At 33.8% G+C, this 16,438-nt stretch overlaps 1 protein-coding gene across 1 annotated transcript; it reads right to left on the reverse strand.

The window, feature by feature from the left end:
- Nucleotides 1-3,505: 3,505 nt before the first annotated feature.
- Nucleotides 3,506-13,519, reverse strand: LOC133183151 (uncharacterized). Its single transcript, XM_061318101.1, has 6 exons — nucleotides 13,364-13,519; nucleotides 13,143-13,242; nucleotides 11,670-11,866; nucleotides 11,214-11,384; nucleotides 10,920-11,009; nucleotides 3,506-3,772 (listed from the first exon to the last, which is right to left on the reverse strand). The coding sequence occupies exons 1-6, from the start codon at nucleotides 13,447-13,449 to the stop codon at nucleotides 3,649-3,651; spliced, it is 768 nt and encodes a 255-aa protein (XP_061174085.1). The 5' UTR covers nucleotides 13,450-13,519; the 3' UTR covers nucleotides 3,506-3,648.
- Between the last annotated feature and the right edge of the window lie 2,919 nt (nucleotides 13,520-16,438).

Consider the following 16,438-nt stretch of genomic DNA (forward strand, 5'->3'; position numbering starts at 1 on the left):
GTTTTTTTTTGGGGGGGGGGGTTGAATTTTTTTTTTGACTGGGGAGGACCCCCCCCCCCCCCCGGAAAAAATTCCTGGATCCGCGCCTGATCTTTAATTCCTTTACAGATAGGTTTAATTCAATTACAGATAGGTTCAATTGAATTATACCTATCATTAAATCATTTGAAGATAGATACAATTGATTTAAATATTATTCCATCTCCACAGAGGATATGAAGAAAAGCATAAATCATATAGGTCTGATCCCAGATCTTATGAAACTTAGAATCGGACAATTTACTGGATGAAGTATTGAGCGATGAAAGAGATGAATTTAAAATCCAAGCGTTAAGGAAATTAGAAAATGTTCTAGTTGTAGTAAAGTTGTGAAGTTTTGACAAGTATTTGCAGCATTAAGACGACAGGGATGTTAATGTCTATAGCTTGTTAATGAAAGTCAAAATAATGAAAAGTCTGACGTATATGTAAACATTTAGACTAGCACTTCAAAGGATCACACGCCGAGTACATTAACATGTACGTTTCGTTTACTGTTTACTAAAAATACCTGTGCTAGTTACCTTTATAAATCTTTCAACTTTATTCAATTTTCATATAAAAGTCAGTATTTCTTGAAATTGTTGGATCCAGAAATTTTACGCAAATCACGTCTCACATACTTGTACATTGTAATATATACCATGTGGCGTATAGCTAAGTATTCTCCTGCACAACTGCATGGGTGTCCACATCGTTTTAAAAAATATAAATAATAAATAATTGTGAGAGAGAGAGAGAGAGAGAGAGAGAGAGAGAGAGAGAGAGATTTAAATTATTTTAAAAACCGAAATTAGATTTAACAGAGAGAGAGAATAAAATTCATGTTTCGGTCACTGAAATCACACACACGCACACACGGGGTCTTGGATCTTTCTCAAACTTTTCGGGGGGGTTTTTGTGCAAAAATTTGCCAGAGTTCGGTCTTACTGTAACAAAAAACACAATGAAAATATTCATATTAAAGATACAGCAAACGTTTATTCCCCCCCCCCCCACCCCGTGTAACTATGGGCCTGTATTGTCATTGAAAAACTCCAGCATCTTTTAAATATAAACTTCACATTACTTGTTGTTTTAGAATTAGAATGATTTTTAGTTAAGTAATTTTGTATTGCTGAACAATCACTAGAAATGTAAATTTACGAGTTTCATTACAGTAGTTTCATTTCAATTTAAATAGCAGTCGTATATGATATTAAAAAGCCTGGTCTTTAATTTATCATGAGGATATAGGATGATTGTAAAAAGTCATACATTTTGATGTTATTGATGATTTCAAATTATCTAAAAGTTCTTCGGATTTTTTCAGAATCCACATTTGATTTATACCACTTTTTGATAAGGGCTTGGTAGAACATTTACTGGACCCTCCAGTGTATCTTTGGGGATATTTATCTTTGTCAGCTCTCTCCTGACTTGGACTGAGAGACACGCTTGTGGGCATTTGTGATTATCAAACACTGTCTAATCCCTTTTTTTATTTTGCACTGTGGTACATATAACCTTGTACCGCTGGCAAGCATATTAATAATTGTGTGTTTTCATTTCCTAGGCATCTCATGAGTATAAATCGTAAAAAATACGAAATTTTACGTAAGTATGTCCGCCTTTAGAAGCAAAAAGCAAAAACCAAGAATAACCCTGCGTAGCCATGGCGCCAAACACTTTCAACCACAACTACATGATAGTGAATGATTTATCGAAGTCATCTATTATATTTTGTTTTGTTGAAGTAACTTTTCATTCTTTAAATAACTCTTCTTAAGTTTGGGCAGTGTACTTTTACTTTTTTGTGCATAAAAAGTGGTGTAACTGATTCAATGCGTTTTATAGTAGTTAAAAATAAGCATTGTGGTATGCATGATTCCTTTTTTGTAAATAAGAAATTAAAAAAGCAGATTCTTAATGTTGTAACGTGAATTGTAAACATAATTTGAAGGAAGTTTGAACAAAAGGTTGTATGTGTGGGTGGGTAGTCTTGTTACTGTCCAGATGTCAATTAAAAAAAAGAGGCCCATGGATCGCAACGCTCACCTGATTAATTTTAGCCCTGCTATTTTTCATCAGATTTTTTGGAGGAAAAATTATTCCCATGAAAAAATGTGACCCAATATTATGACCTCTCTCTGTGCTTTCAGTTGTTCAACCTCTGGTAAAGAAAAATCAAACTGTTTACCATGCAATTTCATGTCCTATACTACAGAAGAAATCATTAATACGAGTTAGCCACAGGTCCGTAACAACGGTTTCAAAATGGGGGGGGGGGGGGGGGACTTCAAAAAAATCTGACAAGCAAAAAAGCCAATTTACTGTCCAAATTCTGGAATTTGCCAGTGCTCCACCTTACAACATAAAAAAAAAAGGGGGGCAGCATCTAAAGGAAAATTATTTACTACAGCAAAATACTATACTCAGTAAAAAAAGGTGGGCGCGCGTTCTACGAGCCTAAGCCATAGATTCAATTCAAACTATATACAATGTAATATAGTACCATTGTCAGTTTGTAAATGTGAACATGATGATGGATTCTGCTTTGATGATAGAAACTGTTTTAATCGGGACCATATATCTTTTGGCAAATTGGTACACTGGTCGATAAGCACTGCTTGAGTTTCAGATTGACAGTATCTAGGTAGTTTTTGGAGATCAAGTCTTCCAACAATCTGTCAGGTACTAACTGCGCCCCGTTATTAGCAGACCTGTTTTTGTATTTGTATTCATACGAAGCAGAATTTATTCAAAAACTTCTACATGTTGCTGTGGCCTTCAATTCAACATTTAGATATATCGACGACGTTTTATCAATTAATAATATTTGTTTTCATTCCTTCGTTGATTCCATATATCCCTTTGAATTCGAATAAAAAATACTATAGAGTCTGAAACATCTGTTTCATATTTAGATATTTTAGAAAAAGGCGTTAATAGTAAAGATAAACTTCATGGCTTCAACTTTTCCATCGTCAATTTCCCTTATTTACGCAGCAATATACCATTGTCGCCTGCATATAGAGTTTATGTCTCCCAGTTGATTCAATGCTCTACGTACGAACAATTTCAAAGACTACTGACAAGTAAACATTGACCTTATCAGCGAATACAATCTAATAGAAAGTCGAATATTGACAGACGTTTTTGCGTACTAACTGTTCGGCCATTAATCTCACACTGTCTACGGATTTTTCTGTTTGTCCGAGTATGACAAGGTGCACATAACAGGTGTGACCGGTCGACAGGGGATGCTTACTCCTCCAGGCACCTGATTCCACCTCTGACGTTTTAGATGTCCGTGTTTGCTCTGCTCCAAATTTGCTTTGGACTTTTGAGCTTGATTAGTGTTCGTTATCTTCATATTTCATTTACGATATTTATAATAATTTCATCATGTGTTTGAACAAAGATTTTGTTTTTGTAATCTAAAGTTTAAGTCGGACACAATCAACTTAATTCAACAGTAAAGCAATCAAGTAAAAGCAGTTTTATTAAAACATACATCAAATACAAATAAACATACATTCAGTCAACTTCACTTTACTAAAATTGTCATTAATATCATGTTAAAATATCAAAAGAGTGTCAGTGTTGAACATTTGTTAAAATGTCCAGTTATACAGGGTTAGTGTTCGTAATTGGACTGTCTTTGTATATAAATGACTGAAGATCTACATCATCATCTTTTTTCAGTTCCAAATCCACAGCATCTTTAAACTTTTCTCTTTCCTTCTTCATCCTGAAAAAAAGCTTGATCAGTCTTTATGCTCATATTTTAATGATTTTTTTAAATGGTATATCAATCTAGACTCTGACTCGTTCTTCTTCCAGCTTTACAAGTAAATAAATTACATCCTAAATTAAGTTATATCAGTACACTGTACACTTCAACACTTTGCCCTTACTTTTTGGCTGGGGAAACTCTTAAACAAAAGTATGAATATTTATCCTTTTAAGTGAGAATTAATGGAGGTTCCAAGAACTACATTATCAAACACATGGCACAGCTGAGGAGAACACCGACGCAGGTCTAGGTCGTAGGTGGAATACAAATGTCGAGTAAGTCAGCCTTATGACGCTAAACAGAGCACTAAATCATCTGTCTCCTTAAAATATGTGCACTTTTTAATATTTATAGTCAATAAAAATATATCATCAAAAGGATCCTCAGCATATTAGTATTGCCCTCAATAGAATAAGTGAAATTATAAAGATCTATGTCAAGACCTATATAACACATAATGACCCTGAAACCATTCTCTTAAAATTTCTAACTTCCATTTTAATTCATGTGCATTTAAAAATATTAATATTTTTTACATTTTTTTTTTTTACATAAGGACATTAAAAGTCAAAACTGCAAGTGCTGTAATTCCAGGAAATTCTGATAAGACAGTAAGAAATAGGACTAGAATACAATCAGCAATCATCAGAAAAATATTACTGGTATTTTCAAATTACTATTGGAATAAACTAAGAAAATAATACTGAGAAACATAGGTAATCAGAGATTACATAGCTCACCTCAACGAATGTTGTCTTTAAGTAAGGCAAAGTCCCAAACTAATGATCTAGTAGTGTGCTTCCCTAGATGTAACATTTATGCAATTTTGGTCCGATAGGGCTTGCAGTTACTTGGGAATGGACTTACCTAAAAACTTAAAACTAGTCACTCATCCAGAAAATGAAAGTCATATCCAGCATCTGCAGCAAGTTTGAGAGTGTTCATCCTGCAATGCATCATCCATGCAAGTTTGGTTAATATAGCCCTTATAGTTTACTTTCACCTGGTCACTCATCTGGAAAATGTCAGTCAGATACATGTTTGAAGCAAGCCTGGTAGTGTGCATCTTTAGATGTATCATCCATGCAAGTTTGGTCAACATAGGGCTTAAATTTACTTGGAAATGAGACCTGCTCTAAAAACTTTAACCTGGTCACTCATCCAGAAATGTAAGATCCAGCATCCAAAGCAAGTCCAGTAGTGTGCATCTTTAGACGTATCATCCATGCAAGTTTGGTCAACATAGAACTTATAGTCACTTGGAAATGAAACCTGCTCTAAAAACTTTAACCTGGTCACTCATCTGGAAAATGTAGGTCAGATCCAGCATCCGAACCAAGTCCAATAGTGTGCATCCTTAGATGTATCGTCCATGCAATTTTGGTCAATATAGGGCTTATAGTTCTTGGAAATGAGACCTGCTCTAAAAACTTTAACCTGGTCACTCATCCAGAAAATGTAGTCAGATCCAGCATCCAAAGCAAGTGTGGTAGTGTGCATCCTTAGATGTATCATCCATGCAGGTTTGGTCAATATAGGGCTTATAGTTACTTGGAAATGAGACCTGCTGCAAAAAATTTAACCTGCTCTAAGAACTTTAACCTGCTCCAAAAACATTAACCTGGTCATTCTTCAGCTGAAATTGCAGCATCTGAAACCTTGACTGGTACAATGAAACATACTAGAAGCATCCTCCATGCATCTCTGATTAATATAGGGCACAGATGTACTTGAAAAAAAAAAACTGCACCAAAAACTTTAACCTGGGACGCCAATGCTGAGGGTATTATATAAGCTCCCCCAACTTCATTGAGGTGAGCTAAAAATTAAAGACAAGAATGAGGAAGAGTCTTTAGATTTAGTATTGGCCTTGATGAATTATTTTAAACCAGATAAGTTCACTGGGAGGACCTTTGTAGACATGTTCTGAATTGATGTTTAAAACAAATGTATTCCTTGACATTATTATTTAAATTACTGTTTGGACAATATAAATTTTAAAACAAAATCATTATCAAATAATTTTCCTCACCTCTATTCCAATCATTTTATTTTTTAAAAACAATGAACATCAGAAAAGTTGACTTATCTTCCCTATGATGCACTGTGACAAATGAGAAATTCCTTAATATTAAATAAATACTTTTTATACAACAGAAATCTGAACATTTACAGATTGACAAATAAAAATCATGATTTTAAATCTGTGATTATAAATTATATTGAATGTAACTTTGTATCAAAAAATGAGACTGATTTGATGAATAAAGAATAGATACAAAAATTTCAAAAACAATTTCTCTTTCAGTATCCTTGATTACCTCAAGAGCTAGACTAATAAGATATGACAGGGATAAAAAAAAAATTCTACACTGTCTTGATGATAATTGTTTCTATAACAAGGCAGTCTCATAACTGTGACACACCATTATCATTTAACAAGCCTCATTTGCATGTAAATGAAACCATTAAGTGCATTCTCTCCAAGGGAATTTTACAAATGAACGGAAGCTGGCCATGTTTCTACGACAAAATCAGGATTTCAATTCTTAGAAATAAACAAATAACGTCAGTTATAAACTTTCTCAAAAAGTCCAGCGCACTGAAAAATAAATCAAATATATGTAGCTGGATATGTATAAATCAACTTATTCACTTATGGTAAACTTTTTATGAAGCACACCTGACTTTAATTAAGAGGAAATATTTCCTCCCACTTCAAAAATGAAAATGGAAATCTGCACTTCAACAACCTTCAAATTTAATTCATAGAGCTTCTCTTATAGTGTGTAACACTACTCACAACAAATACTGAATGGCACTGATTATTTTGGAATTAAAAATTACTGGATTCCAGACTGATGTCCATGAAAAAGTTATGGTTAGGCTATAAAAGAAATTGGGTTTCTAATTACTCAATTATTATTAAATATAAGAACTTTTTTACTAAAAAAAAAATTTCACAAGCAAATTTTACGAAGTTTAAGAGTAATAATTTATAATACCTAGTAGATGATTAACTGTTAATCTACCATAAATCAGACAAACTCTGTTCTAAATTTTGGTGAAATTGACCAATCACAAATTCTTACTCTGTCAGGTTACACAATAGCAATCTCGTCATGATATACAAATTTAAAATCATTTCAGGAAGTTTCAAAACAGACCATAAATTACACAGCAACATTTTTTATTCTCCTTAAATTTCAATTCTGTGTTAGAAAGGACATTAGAAAATGTCACACATACTTGTTTACACCTAACACAAGATCTCTCTGTCTATATTTGCAGGTCCAAGTGACATCTTGGTTTCCACTCTGCCAATGGCTACTGAATTCCAATGTGATTGATTACATCTAAAGGTAACCCAGGCGAACCAGATAAACTTGAACCAATACACATGTCATTATAGAATTCTGATTGGTTGAATTGCTTTATGATTTTCCAAATTTGTCCTCTAAATAGAGACAATAATGACCATGTCTTAGCATTTATAATGACAATAATATTCTTCAGTACTTAATCAACTTGTAGTTTCATCAAATCAAATCTATATAGAACAGTCACTGACTCCAATATAATCTAGACATTCAAATTTCATCTTATTTTTCAATCTACAGTTGTTTCTTGAATAATTATGCAAAACAATAAACAAACATAAATATATCAGCAAATGGGAAATTTGTGTATATTTCTAAAATAACTCTTGAATCACTCATTTTGAATTAATGGAAAATTTGTAACAAATGTCTTTGGTCAATTTGTGCAAATTTAGCCATTATCTACATATCATAATATTTAAATAGTTATGATTTAAGATTTGTGGAGTCGCACAGAGTTATTTATGCAAACTCTGGCAAATAAACAGGAATGGGGGGAATATTTGTCTATATCTATACATAACTATTAAAACTTGTAGGAGAAAATAAGATCAACAATCACAAGCCTCAAGGTTAAAACAGGAATTCTGAAATATGCAAAATGGATTAATAAACCTTATTTCTTGTGAGCTGATTTGCTGTAATGATTAAAAACAATACATGATTAAAATGTCAGGCAATTCAAACCAATTTTTATTAAATTTTTGGATGATATATCAAGTATGTGTAGACTTACAGACTTCAGGGGTTCAAAAGTGGATTAATTTCATTTAGCTTGTTAATAAAATTTAGTCTCAGAAGATGCTTTTTAATTCATCTTATTTTATATATATTTCTGAAACAAACATTTATGACACAATAAGCACTCCTTAGCGATTCAATATAATTTGTGCCCCCTCTCCTATATCACTGGTATACAAAACATTTTTATTATCAGTCCAATGCAAAACAGTATCTGTTAGTCCATCTGTTTTAGGAGGCAAGTACAAGAGTGTCAGTTTATTTTATCTTTCTCAACACTTTATCTTGTGCTTAGAATTCATTTAACTAAGCTGTGTCCAATACACACATGTAATGAATGCTGCATCTGACAACATCTCTGGTCATATATGTTTTAAATTTTATCATAGATATCTCCCACACATGTATTATAAAAAAATAAAACTCTACATTAGGAGAGTTTTATTTTGTATTCACTTTAATTGGTCAGAGTCATCTGAAATGTACATTGTAAACAGGATCATGATAGAATTGTGCATTGTAAACAGGGTCTTGATATATCTGACTCATCTGAAATGTACATTGTAAACATGGTCTTGATATATCTGACTCATCTGAAATGTACATTGTAAATATGGTCTTGATATATCTGACTCATCTGAAATGTACATTGTAAACAGGGTCTTGATATATCTGACACATCTGAAATGTACATTGTAAACATGGTCATGATATATCCGACTCATCTGAAATGTACATTGTAAACATGGTCTTGATATATCTGACTCATCTGAAATGTACATTGTGAATATGGTCTTGATATATCTGACTCATCTGAAATGTACATTGTAAACAGGGTCTTGATATATCTGACTCATCTGAAATGTACATTGTAAACATGGTCATGATATATCCGACTCATCTGAAATGTACATTGTAAACAGGGTCTTGATATATCTGACTCATCTGAAATGTACATTGTAAACAGGGTCTTGATATATCTGACTCATCTGAAAAGTACATTGTAAACAGGGTCTTGATATATCTGACTCATCTGAAATGTACATTGAAAACATGGTCATGATATATCTGACTCATCTGAAATGTACATTGTTCACATGGTCATGATATATCCCACTCATCTGAAATGTACATTGTAAACAGGGTCTTGATATATCTGACTCATCTGAAATGTACATTGTAAACATGGTCATGATATATCCGACTCATCTGAAAAGTACATTGTTAACATGGTCTTGATATATCCGACTAATCTGAAATGTACATTGTAAACATGGTCATGATATATCCGACTCATCTGAAATGTACATTGTTAACATGGTCTTGATATATCCGACTAATCTGAAATGTACATTGTAAACATGGTCATGATATATCCAACTTATCTGAAATGTACATTGTTAACATGGTCTTGATATATCCAATTCATCTGAAATGTACATTGTTAACATGGAAATGTACATTGTTAACATGGTCATGATACATCCAACTCATCTGAAATGTACAGTTAACATGGAAATGTACATTGTTAACATGGTCATGATATATCCAACTCATCTGAAATGTACAGTTAACGTGGAAATGTACATTGTTAACATGGTCATGATATATACAGCTCATCTGATATGTACATTGTTAACATGGTCATGATATATCCAACTCATCTGATATGTACATTGTTAACAGTTAACATGGTCATGATATATCCGACTCATCAGAAATGTACATTGTTAACATGGAATTGTACATTGTTAACATGGTCATGATATATCCCACTCATCTGAAATGTACATTGTTAACATGGTCATGATATATCTGACTCATCTGAAATGTACTTTGTAAACATGGTCATGATATATCCACCCCTTCCTCTCCTTTATTACATAAAAAACAAATATCTGACATCTTCCCCTCAAAGTTTTAGTTCAATTTCTTTAAAAAGACTTGGATTAACTGGGTATGCATAGGTTTTTTGTTACATACAATAAAATACAAGACTCCCTAATCACTGAATTTATATTCCTAGTCTCAATAAAGCAGCTATCAAACAAAAAAAGTTAATATATTATGTTAAAGGAAAACCATGATATGCAACATTGATTAATAAGTGCCCGATCCAACACTCACTACTGGGTAACTTAATCCGTACTAATTTCAAGCAGCTCTCTAACGTATGAACCAGCTCAGATATATAAGTATTACATGTGTACAGTGATGCAGCAAAAGTTTGTTTCCTTGACTCCCTGTTATAAACACTTGATGTCAGTGATTGAATTCAATATGTACAGGTTTTTCCTATTTCTACATACTGTGAACACTTATCACTCTTGCCATGAACACTTCCCACTTTAACTGTGAACACTTACCACTCTAGCCATGAACACTTATCACTCTAGCCATGAACACTTCCCACTTTAACTGTGAACACTTACCACTCTAGCCATGAACACTTCCCACTTTAACTGCGAACACTTACCACTCTAGCCATGAACACTTCCCACTTTAACTGTGAGCACTTATCACTCTAGCCATGAACACTTATCACTCTAGCCATGAACACTTCCCACTTTAACCGTGAACACTTATCACTCTAGCCATGAACACTTATCACTCTTGCCATGAACACTTTCCACTTTAACTGTGAACACTTATCACTCTAGCCATGAACACTTCCAACTTTAACTGTGAACATTTATCACTCTAGCCATGAACACTTCCCACTTTAACCGTGAAAACTGATCACTCTAGCCATGCACACTTCCCACTTTAACTGTGAACACTTACCACTCTTGTCATGAACACTTCCAACTTTAACTGTGAACACTTACCACTCTAGCCATGAGCACTTACCACTCTACTATGAGCACTTATCACTCTAACTGTGAGCACTTACCACTCTAGGCATGAGCACTTCCCACTTTAACCATGAGCATTTACCACTCTAGCTGTGAGCACTTATCACTCTAGTCAAGAACACTTACCACTCTAGCCTGTGTTGTTTTTCTTCATCCATTTTCTTCAGTCTATTCATGTTTTCTGTGTCTGATAACTCCATACGACTTCTCAGCCATCTGAAAATCATTAATAGATTTCAAATAAAGCACACCGACACTAAACACACACACATACAGCACCTTTAAAATGATTTCTTGCTGTAAATTAAAGCCTTGCAAAATAATCCTAGATTCATTTCCTTAGTTCAAACTTTTTCTAATTAGGGATAGATATACATAAAACTGAATCAATCCTGAAAGTAATAATTCCTGTTGACTCACCTGTATCTGGCATACTGTAGACAGATCCCCAATGTTATTGCCAATATAATGGCTTGTTTACCCGACAGGAAGAAGAAAGGGTCCAGTACATTAGGAGAGTGTCGACTACCCATCCCAAACTCATTATAATACCATTTCCTGAACTGTCGATCTTCTTCCTTAGTTCTTTGCCTAAAAAAACCCATACTTCAATTAACAAAGAAAGATAACTCTTGATTGCTCTAGTTCACTTTATAGTGTTGGGAGGAATATGTAATTTGACAAGACCATTATTTTCTATATGTTATAAAAATAAGATGCTGATACTGAACTTTTCCTTCAATATAAGAGAAATCAATGGGTACATTCATTGCAATGTTATACAAAAAGTGGAGTAATGCTTTCAAAGGGTCCATTTCCAATAGTCTACAAAAAATGATAGAAAACAATAGTAGAATAAACACAAATAGAACACACCAGTAGTGTTTGTCTCTCCATGTCTCATTTTCTTGTTGTTGTTCCTCCCTTTTTTTCTGTTCTAGGTGCTCGGGTCCGTACTTGAGTTTTAAGTCATAGTCTCTTCTACTCAGCGGTTTACTGAGTGTTCCATAAGCCTCTGTGATAGCTATAAACTTCTCCTGAGCATTAACTTCTGAGGATGTATCAGGGTGATACTGAAAGTCAGAGATAAAGACTGAGGTGCATGGATTTTATGATAGGCACATGTACATGTATCAAATCCCAGAATAAAGGACACTTAAGGTCAGATGATACAAACTTTTATCAAATATCCTCAAAATAACAATTTAAGTTACATTTATTTGTTTATTGTATTCATGACTATATGCCAATGTATGATGGTGTTGTCAATAAATTGAATTGAATTGAATATTTCTATGAGTAAAAGGAATAAGTTTAACTGCACAGATTTAATTTTTCATTCAAAGTTTCACAATCATGGGAATTTCAGTGACAAAAAATCACATAGATTAATAAGGATGGTTGCAGAAAGGTTGAATTTTGAACATCATAGAAAGTTTACAAATTCTTAATAGTTTAGAAATTTATTAGTCACATCATTTACAACCAAAATAGGTCAAAAAATATATACCAATCCCGGCATCCCTATTTTTGTTTGTATCATCTGTCCTTAATACATATATACAACTTGAAGAAATAACTTGGGATTCTTCTTACATTGTGATTAATATGATACACTGCACTAAAAATTATTATATTTATTTTTTAATAAACCAATTATTCAAATATATTTACATTTCCAAATATTTTCCTTAAGATTCTTTGAAAACTAGAAAAAGTTCATGTTCTCATGAACTACTGTGGGATGAGTAAGAATATTTCCATTGTGAAGTAATTGAAGTAAAAAAATAGTGCAAACTTTTTTTTTCAAAAATGATTATTGAATGACAAAAATATTTGGTAAGTCATTAGAAAAATAATGTTAATATAAGATATGAATTTAAATTTTGAGAATTCATGAACTAACACGCTTCATGAAATATGCCGACGTGAAGCATTGTAGTTCATGTCCTCATGAATTCTCAAAATCAAATTCATTTCTTAAGCAGATCTGCTTGTTTAAGACACTCCAACTGGTTATCACTCTCACCAAATTTCAAAATTTATACCTTGTGTTTGATTTTACAGTTATTGTAAGCCCTATCTTGTTAAAACATGATGATAAATATAGGAATTTGTATACAACACAAGGGCTATAATATTTCTTTTCTTTTACATTGCCTTTTGCCATTCAGACTTCTTTTGTCTTTGCTTTAAATAATGATAAATTCTACTTTAGCTAAATGACATCATGACACCAAATAAGGAAAGAAAATGCTTTTAGAGTAGGATGTGAGTTGTAAGATCTTATGGAGGTAGAACTGATTTACTGGTATAGTTATTTCTGACATCTAAATTTTTTAGAAAAACCTTTTTAGAAAGTCTTTTATAGGCTGCTTTAATTTCTTCTTCTGTGGCATCCTGTTTAACCCCAAGAACTTCATAATGTGTCTTGGTCCTCGAAAAAAAGCTGTAAATAAAAATAGTTCATGTATTTATGATTTAAAATCTCTTTAATCCAGTGTATAAAGATCAATTCCAACAAAATCATGTTAAAGAAAGCAAAAACAAGAGCTATGATAGAAGCTGACCTTCTTGAGGAAATATACGGCCCAGCAGATAATCTACATTGCCAACACAGCTGGTAGATCCTGCGTGACAAAAGAGAGGCTACCATCCTTTAAGATCAGTTATTGGTCCATTGCGTATCTCTACTGGTCACATCAACAAGTCACATGGTCAAAATCCTACAAAAATAACAAATATACTCTATGTCAGTCAATATCACTCAGGTAAATAGATTTATATAAATTGTGAGGGCTAAAATATAAACACAGGCATTCTGTAAATGTTGGTGGAAGTATGAAAAATGGAAATTTTTTGGGTCATATAAAATTGTATGGTCAACCATGTCAAAATCCTTTGGTAAGTCCAACATTACCATACCTGTAAGAAAAATTCTAGCTATTTCTTCATAATTTTAAATAAAAAGAAATCCTTTTTTTCACTATAATAAATTTAGTAGCATGGTGTCCCCTAACAGGAAAATGAAAAGTTACGATAAATCAGTCTCTTGCTGAATATTTACAGACATGTATAATATCTATTTCATTATCTCATAATTGTGCCAAACAGAAAATGAATAGAAAAGATTTGTGCATAGATTTGCAAGTGGTAAGGCTGAATCCTGCAAAGTACAACAAGAGGCCCATGGGCCACATCGCTCACCTGAGCACATTGGCTAGGCAAAAGCACAAATCAGTTCAATATTGAAAAGATTATAGGGGGGGGGGGGGTCGGGGGAGGGGGGGGGCTTGAATTTTAAACTATCTGATGATGCTTCCATGTCAATATAACAAATGGCTTTGTTGTACTTGAGAAGATTTTTAAAAAAATTTCCCATATATTCCTTTGCAAAAATTTGACCCCCCATTGCGGCTACTCCCTATCCCAGGGGTCATCATTTGAACAAACTTGAATCTACACTACCTGAGGATGCCTCCATATCAATATGACTAAACATAGCTTTTGTGTTCTTGAGAAGAAATATTTTTTCTATATGTTCTTATGTAAAACTTTCCATCCCCCATTGGGCCCCACCCTACCTCTGGGGGTCATCATTTGAACAAAATTGAATCTACACTACCTGAGGATGCTTCCATAACAAAATGACTAATCATGGTTTGCAGTTCTTCAGAAGAAGATATTTTCCTATATATTTCTATGTCAAACTTTGATCCTCCATTGTGGCCCCGCCCTACCCCCGGGGGTCATGGTTTGAACAAACTTGAATCTACACTACCTGAGGATGCTTCCATATAAATATGACTCATCATGGCTTTGCTGTTCTTGAGAAGAAGATTTTTAAAGATTTTTCCTCTATATTTCTATGTAAAACTTTGATCCTCCATTGTGGCCCCGCCCTACCCTGGGGATCATGATTTGAACAAACTTGAATCTACACTACCTGAGGATGCTTCCATATAAATATGACTCATCATGGCTTTGCAGTTCTTGAGAAGAAAATTTTTAAAGATTTTTCCTATATATTTCTATGTAAAACTTTGATCCTCCATTGTGGCCCCACCCTACCCTGGGGGTCATGATTTGAACAAACTTGAATTTACACTTCCTAAGGATGCTTCCACATGAGTTTCATCTTTCCTGGCCTTATGGTTCTTGAGAAGAAGATTTTTAAATGATGCCATTATTTTTTCACTAAATCCTAATTATCTCCCCTTGAAAGAGGGCGTGGCCCTTCATTTGAACAAATTTGAATCCCCTTTACCCAAGGATACTTTGTGGCAAGTTTGGTTGAAATTGGCCCAGTGGTTCTTGAGAAGAAGTGGAAAATGTGAAAAGTTTACAGACAGACAGACAGACGGACAGACAGACAGACGGACAGACAGACAGACAGACGGAAGCTGGACAAAATGTGATCAGAAAAGCTCACTTGAGCTTTCAGCTCAGGTGAGCTAAAAAGGAGGGATTTTTTCTAAATCACCATGATTATTATGGAATTTGATAATCACATGCTATGCAGAGTTTTCAAAACCCATTGGTCCTACTGGCAAAACTGACAGAAATTTGAACTGTCCGATGCAATTCGCTATATTACTGATCCATATGACAAATTATTATCTGCCTTAACAATCCAGAGATTTTCACTGTACCTGTAAAGGTTTTGTCTTTTCGTCATAATCTCAAAAAGGCTTTTGTGGGTATACCTTCTAATTTTCTTCTGAGTTTATTGAATGACTGATAGAAATATTTGGTTTTCGGAAACTCTGCTATATAGATCAGATATGACTCAGCAGCACTGTTAAGATCTGGAGACATTCACTTTCACTCACCAGAGATTATCCAGGTCCCAACATATACTCTATGCCAAATGTAATGTTCAGAGACAGGTTCGAGCATCCACATGAATGGTATCAGGTTCGTTCGCCCTATCTGCCTGTTCGCATGAGTCCGTTCGCACAGGGTCCATTTGCCATTATTCTTGTTTGCACTATATATCTTTTTCCCCTTTTTCTCGTTCGCCATATTATATATACAGTATATAGTAAATATCAACATTTATTATTAATTTTATTCAATATTTTACGACTTGGTGTTTTTTTTCAAATGTTGCTACAGTATTTTTTTTATTTACCATAATCTTAATTAAATAATTCAAATTTGATATTTTATGCTCTTAACATGCTTAATTGATTTAATAATACTTAATAATGTCACTGTAATTTAGGGGATCATACAATCTGCGTTATGTTTTGAAAACAATTAAAGGACTGAGACGTTAATTTCTGTTGGTCTGCTGGGTCTTTGATAGTACAGGTATTACAATGATGTTACAAAACCGCCCCCAAATATTGGTCAAAGCGCCCCCTGATTCTGGTCAAAGAGCCCCCAGCTGATTTTGGTCAAAGCGCCCCTAAAGGAATTTTACAGTAAAACGATGTTACAAAACTGCCCCCAAATATTGGCCAAAGCGCCCCCTGATTTTGGTCAAAGAGCCTCCTGATCTTGGTCAAAGCACCCCCTAATATAATTTTATAGGAAAACTCCGTTTTGGAACCGTCACCAAGCAATGGTCATCCCCTGATTTTGGTCAAAGCGCTTCATTATTTTGGTCCAAGCGCCCCTTAGATATTTTTATAGAATGT

The sequence above is a fragment of the Saccostrea echinata genome, unplaced genomic scaffold (assembly GCF_033153115.1).
Source record: "Saccostrea echinata isolate AGI-Se365-2 ecotype Australia unplaced genomic scaffold, CSIRO_AGI_Sech_v1 ptg000009l, whole genome shotgun sequence".
NCBI classification, from domain to species: Eukaryota; Metazoa; Mollusca; class Bivalvia; order Ostreida; family Ostreidae; genus Saccostrea; species Saccostrea echinata.

Coding starts and splice junctions, on each gene's coding strand:
- LOC133183151 (XM_061318101.1), bottom strand. CDS start 13,449: ATGGTAGCCTCTCTTTTGTCACGCAGGATCTACCAGCTGTGTTGGCAA. Junction 11,385..11,669: donor TGGAGAGACAAACACTACTG/GTGTGTTCTATT, acceptor GGGTTTTTTTAG/GCAAAGAACTAAGGAAGAAG. Junction 3,773..10,919: donor AAACAACACAGGCTAGAGTG/GTAAGTGTTCTT, acceptor GCTTTTTTTCAG/GATGAAGAAGGAAAGAGAAA.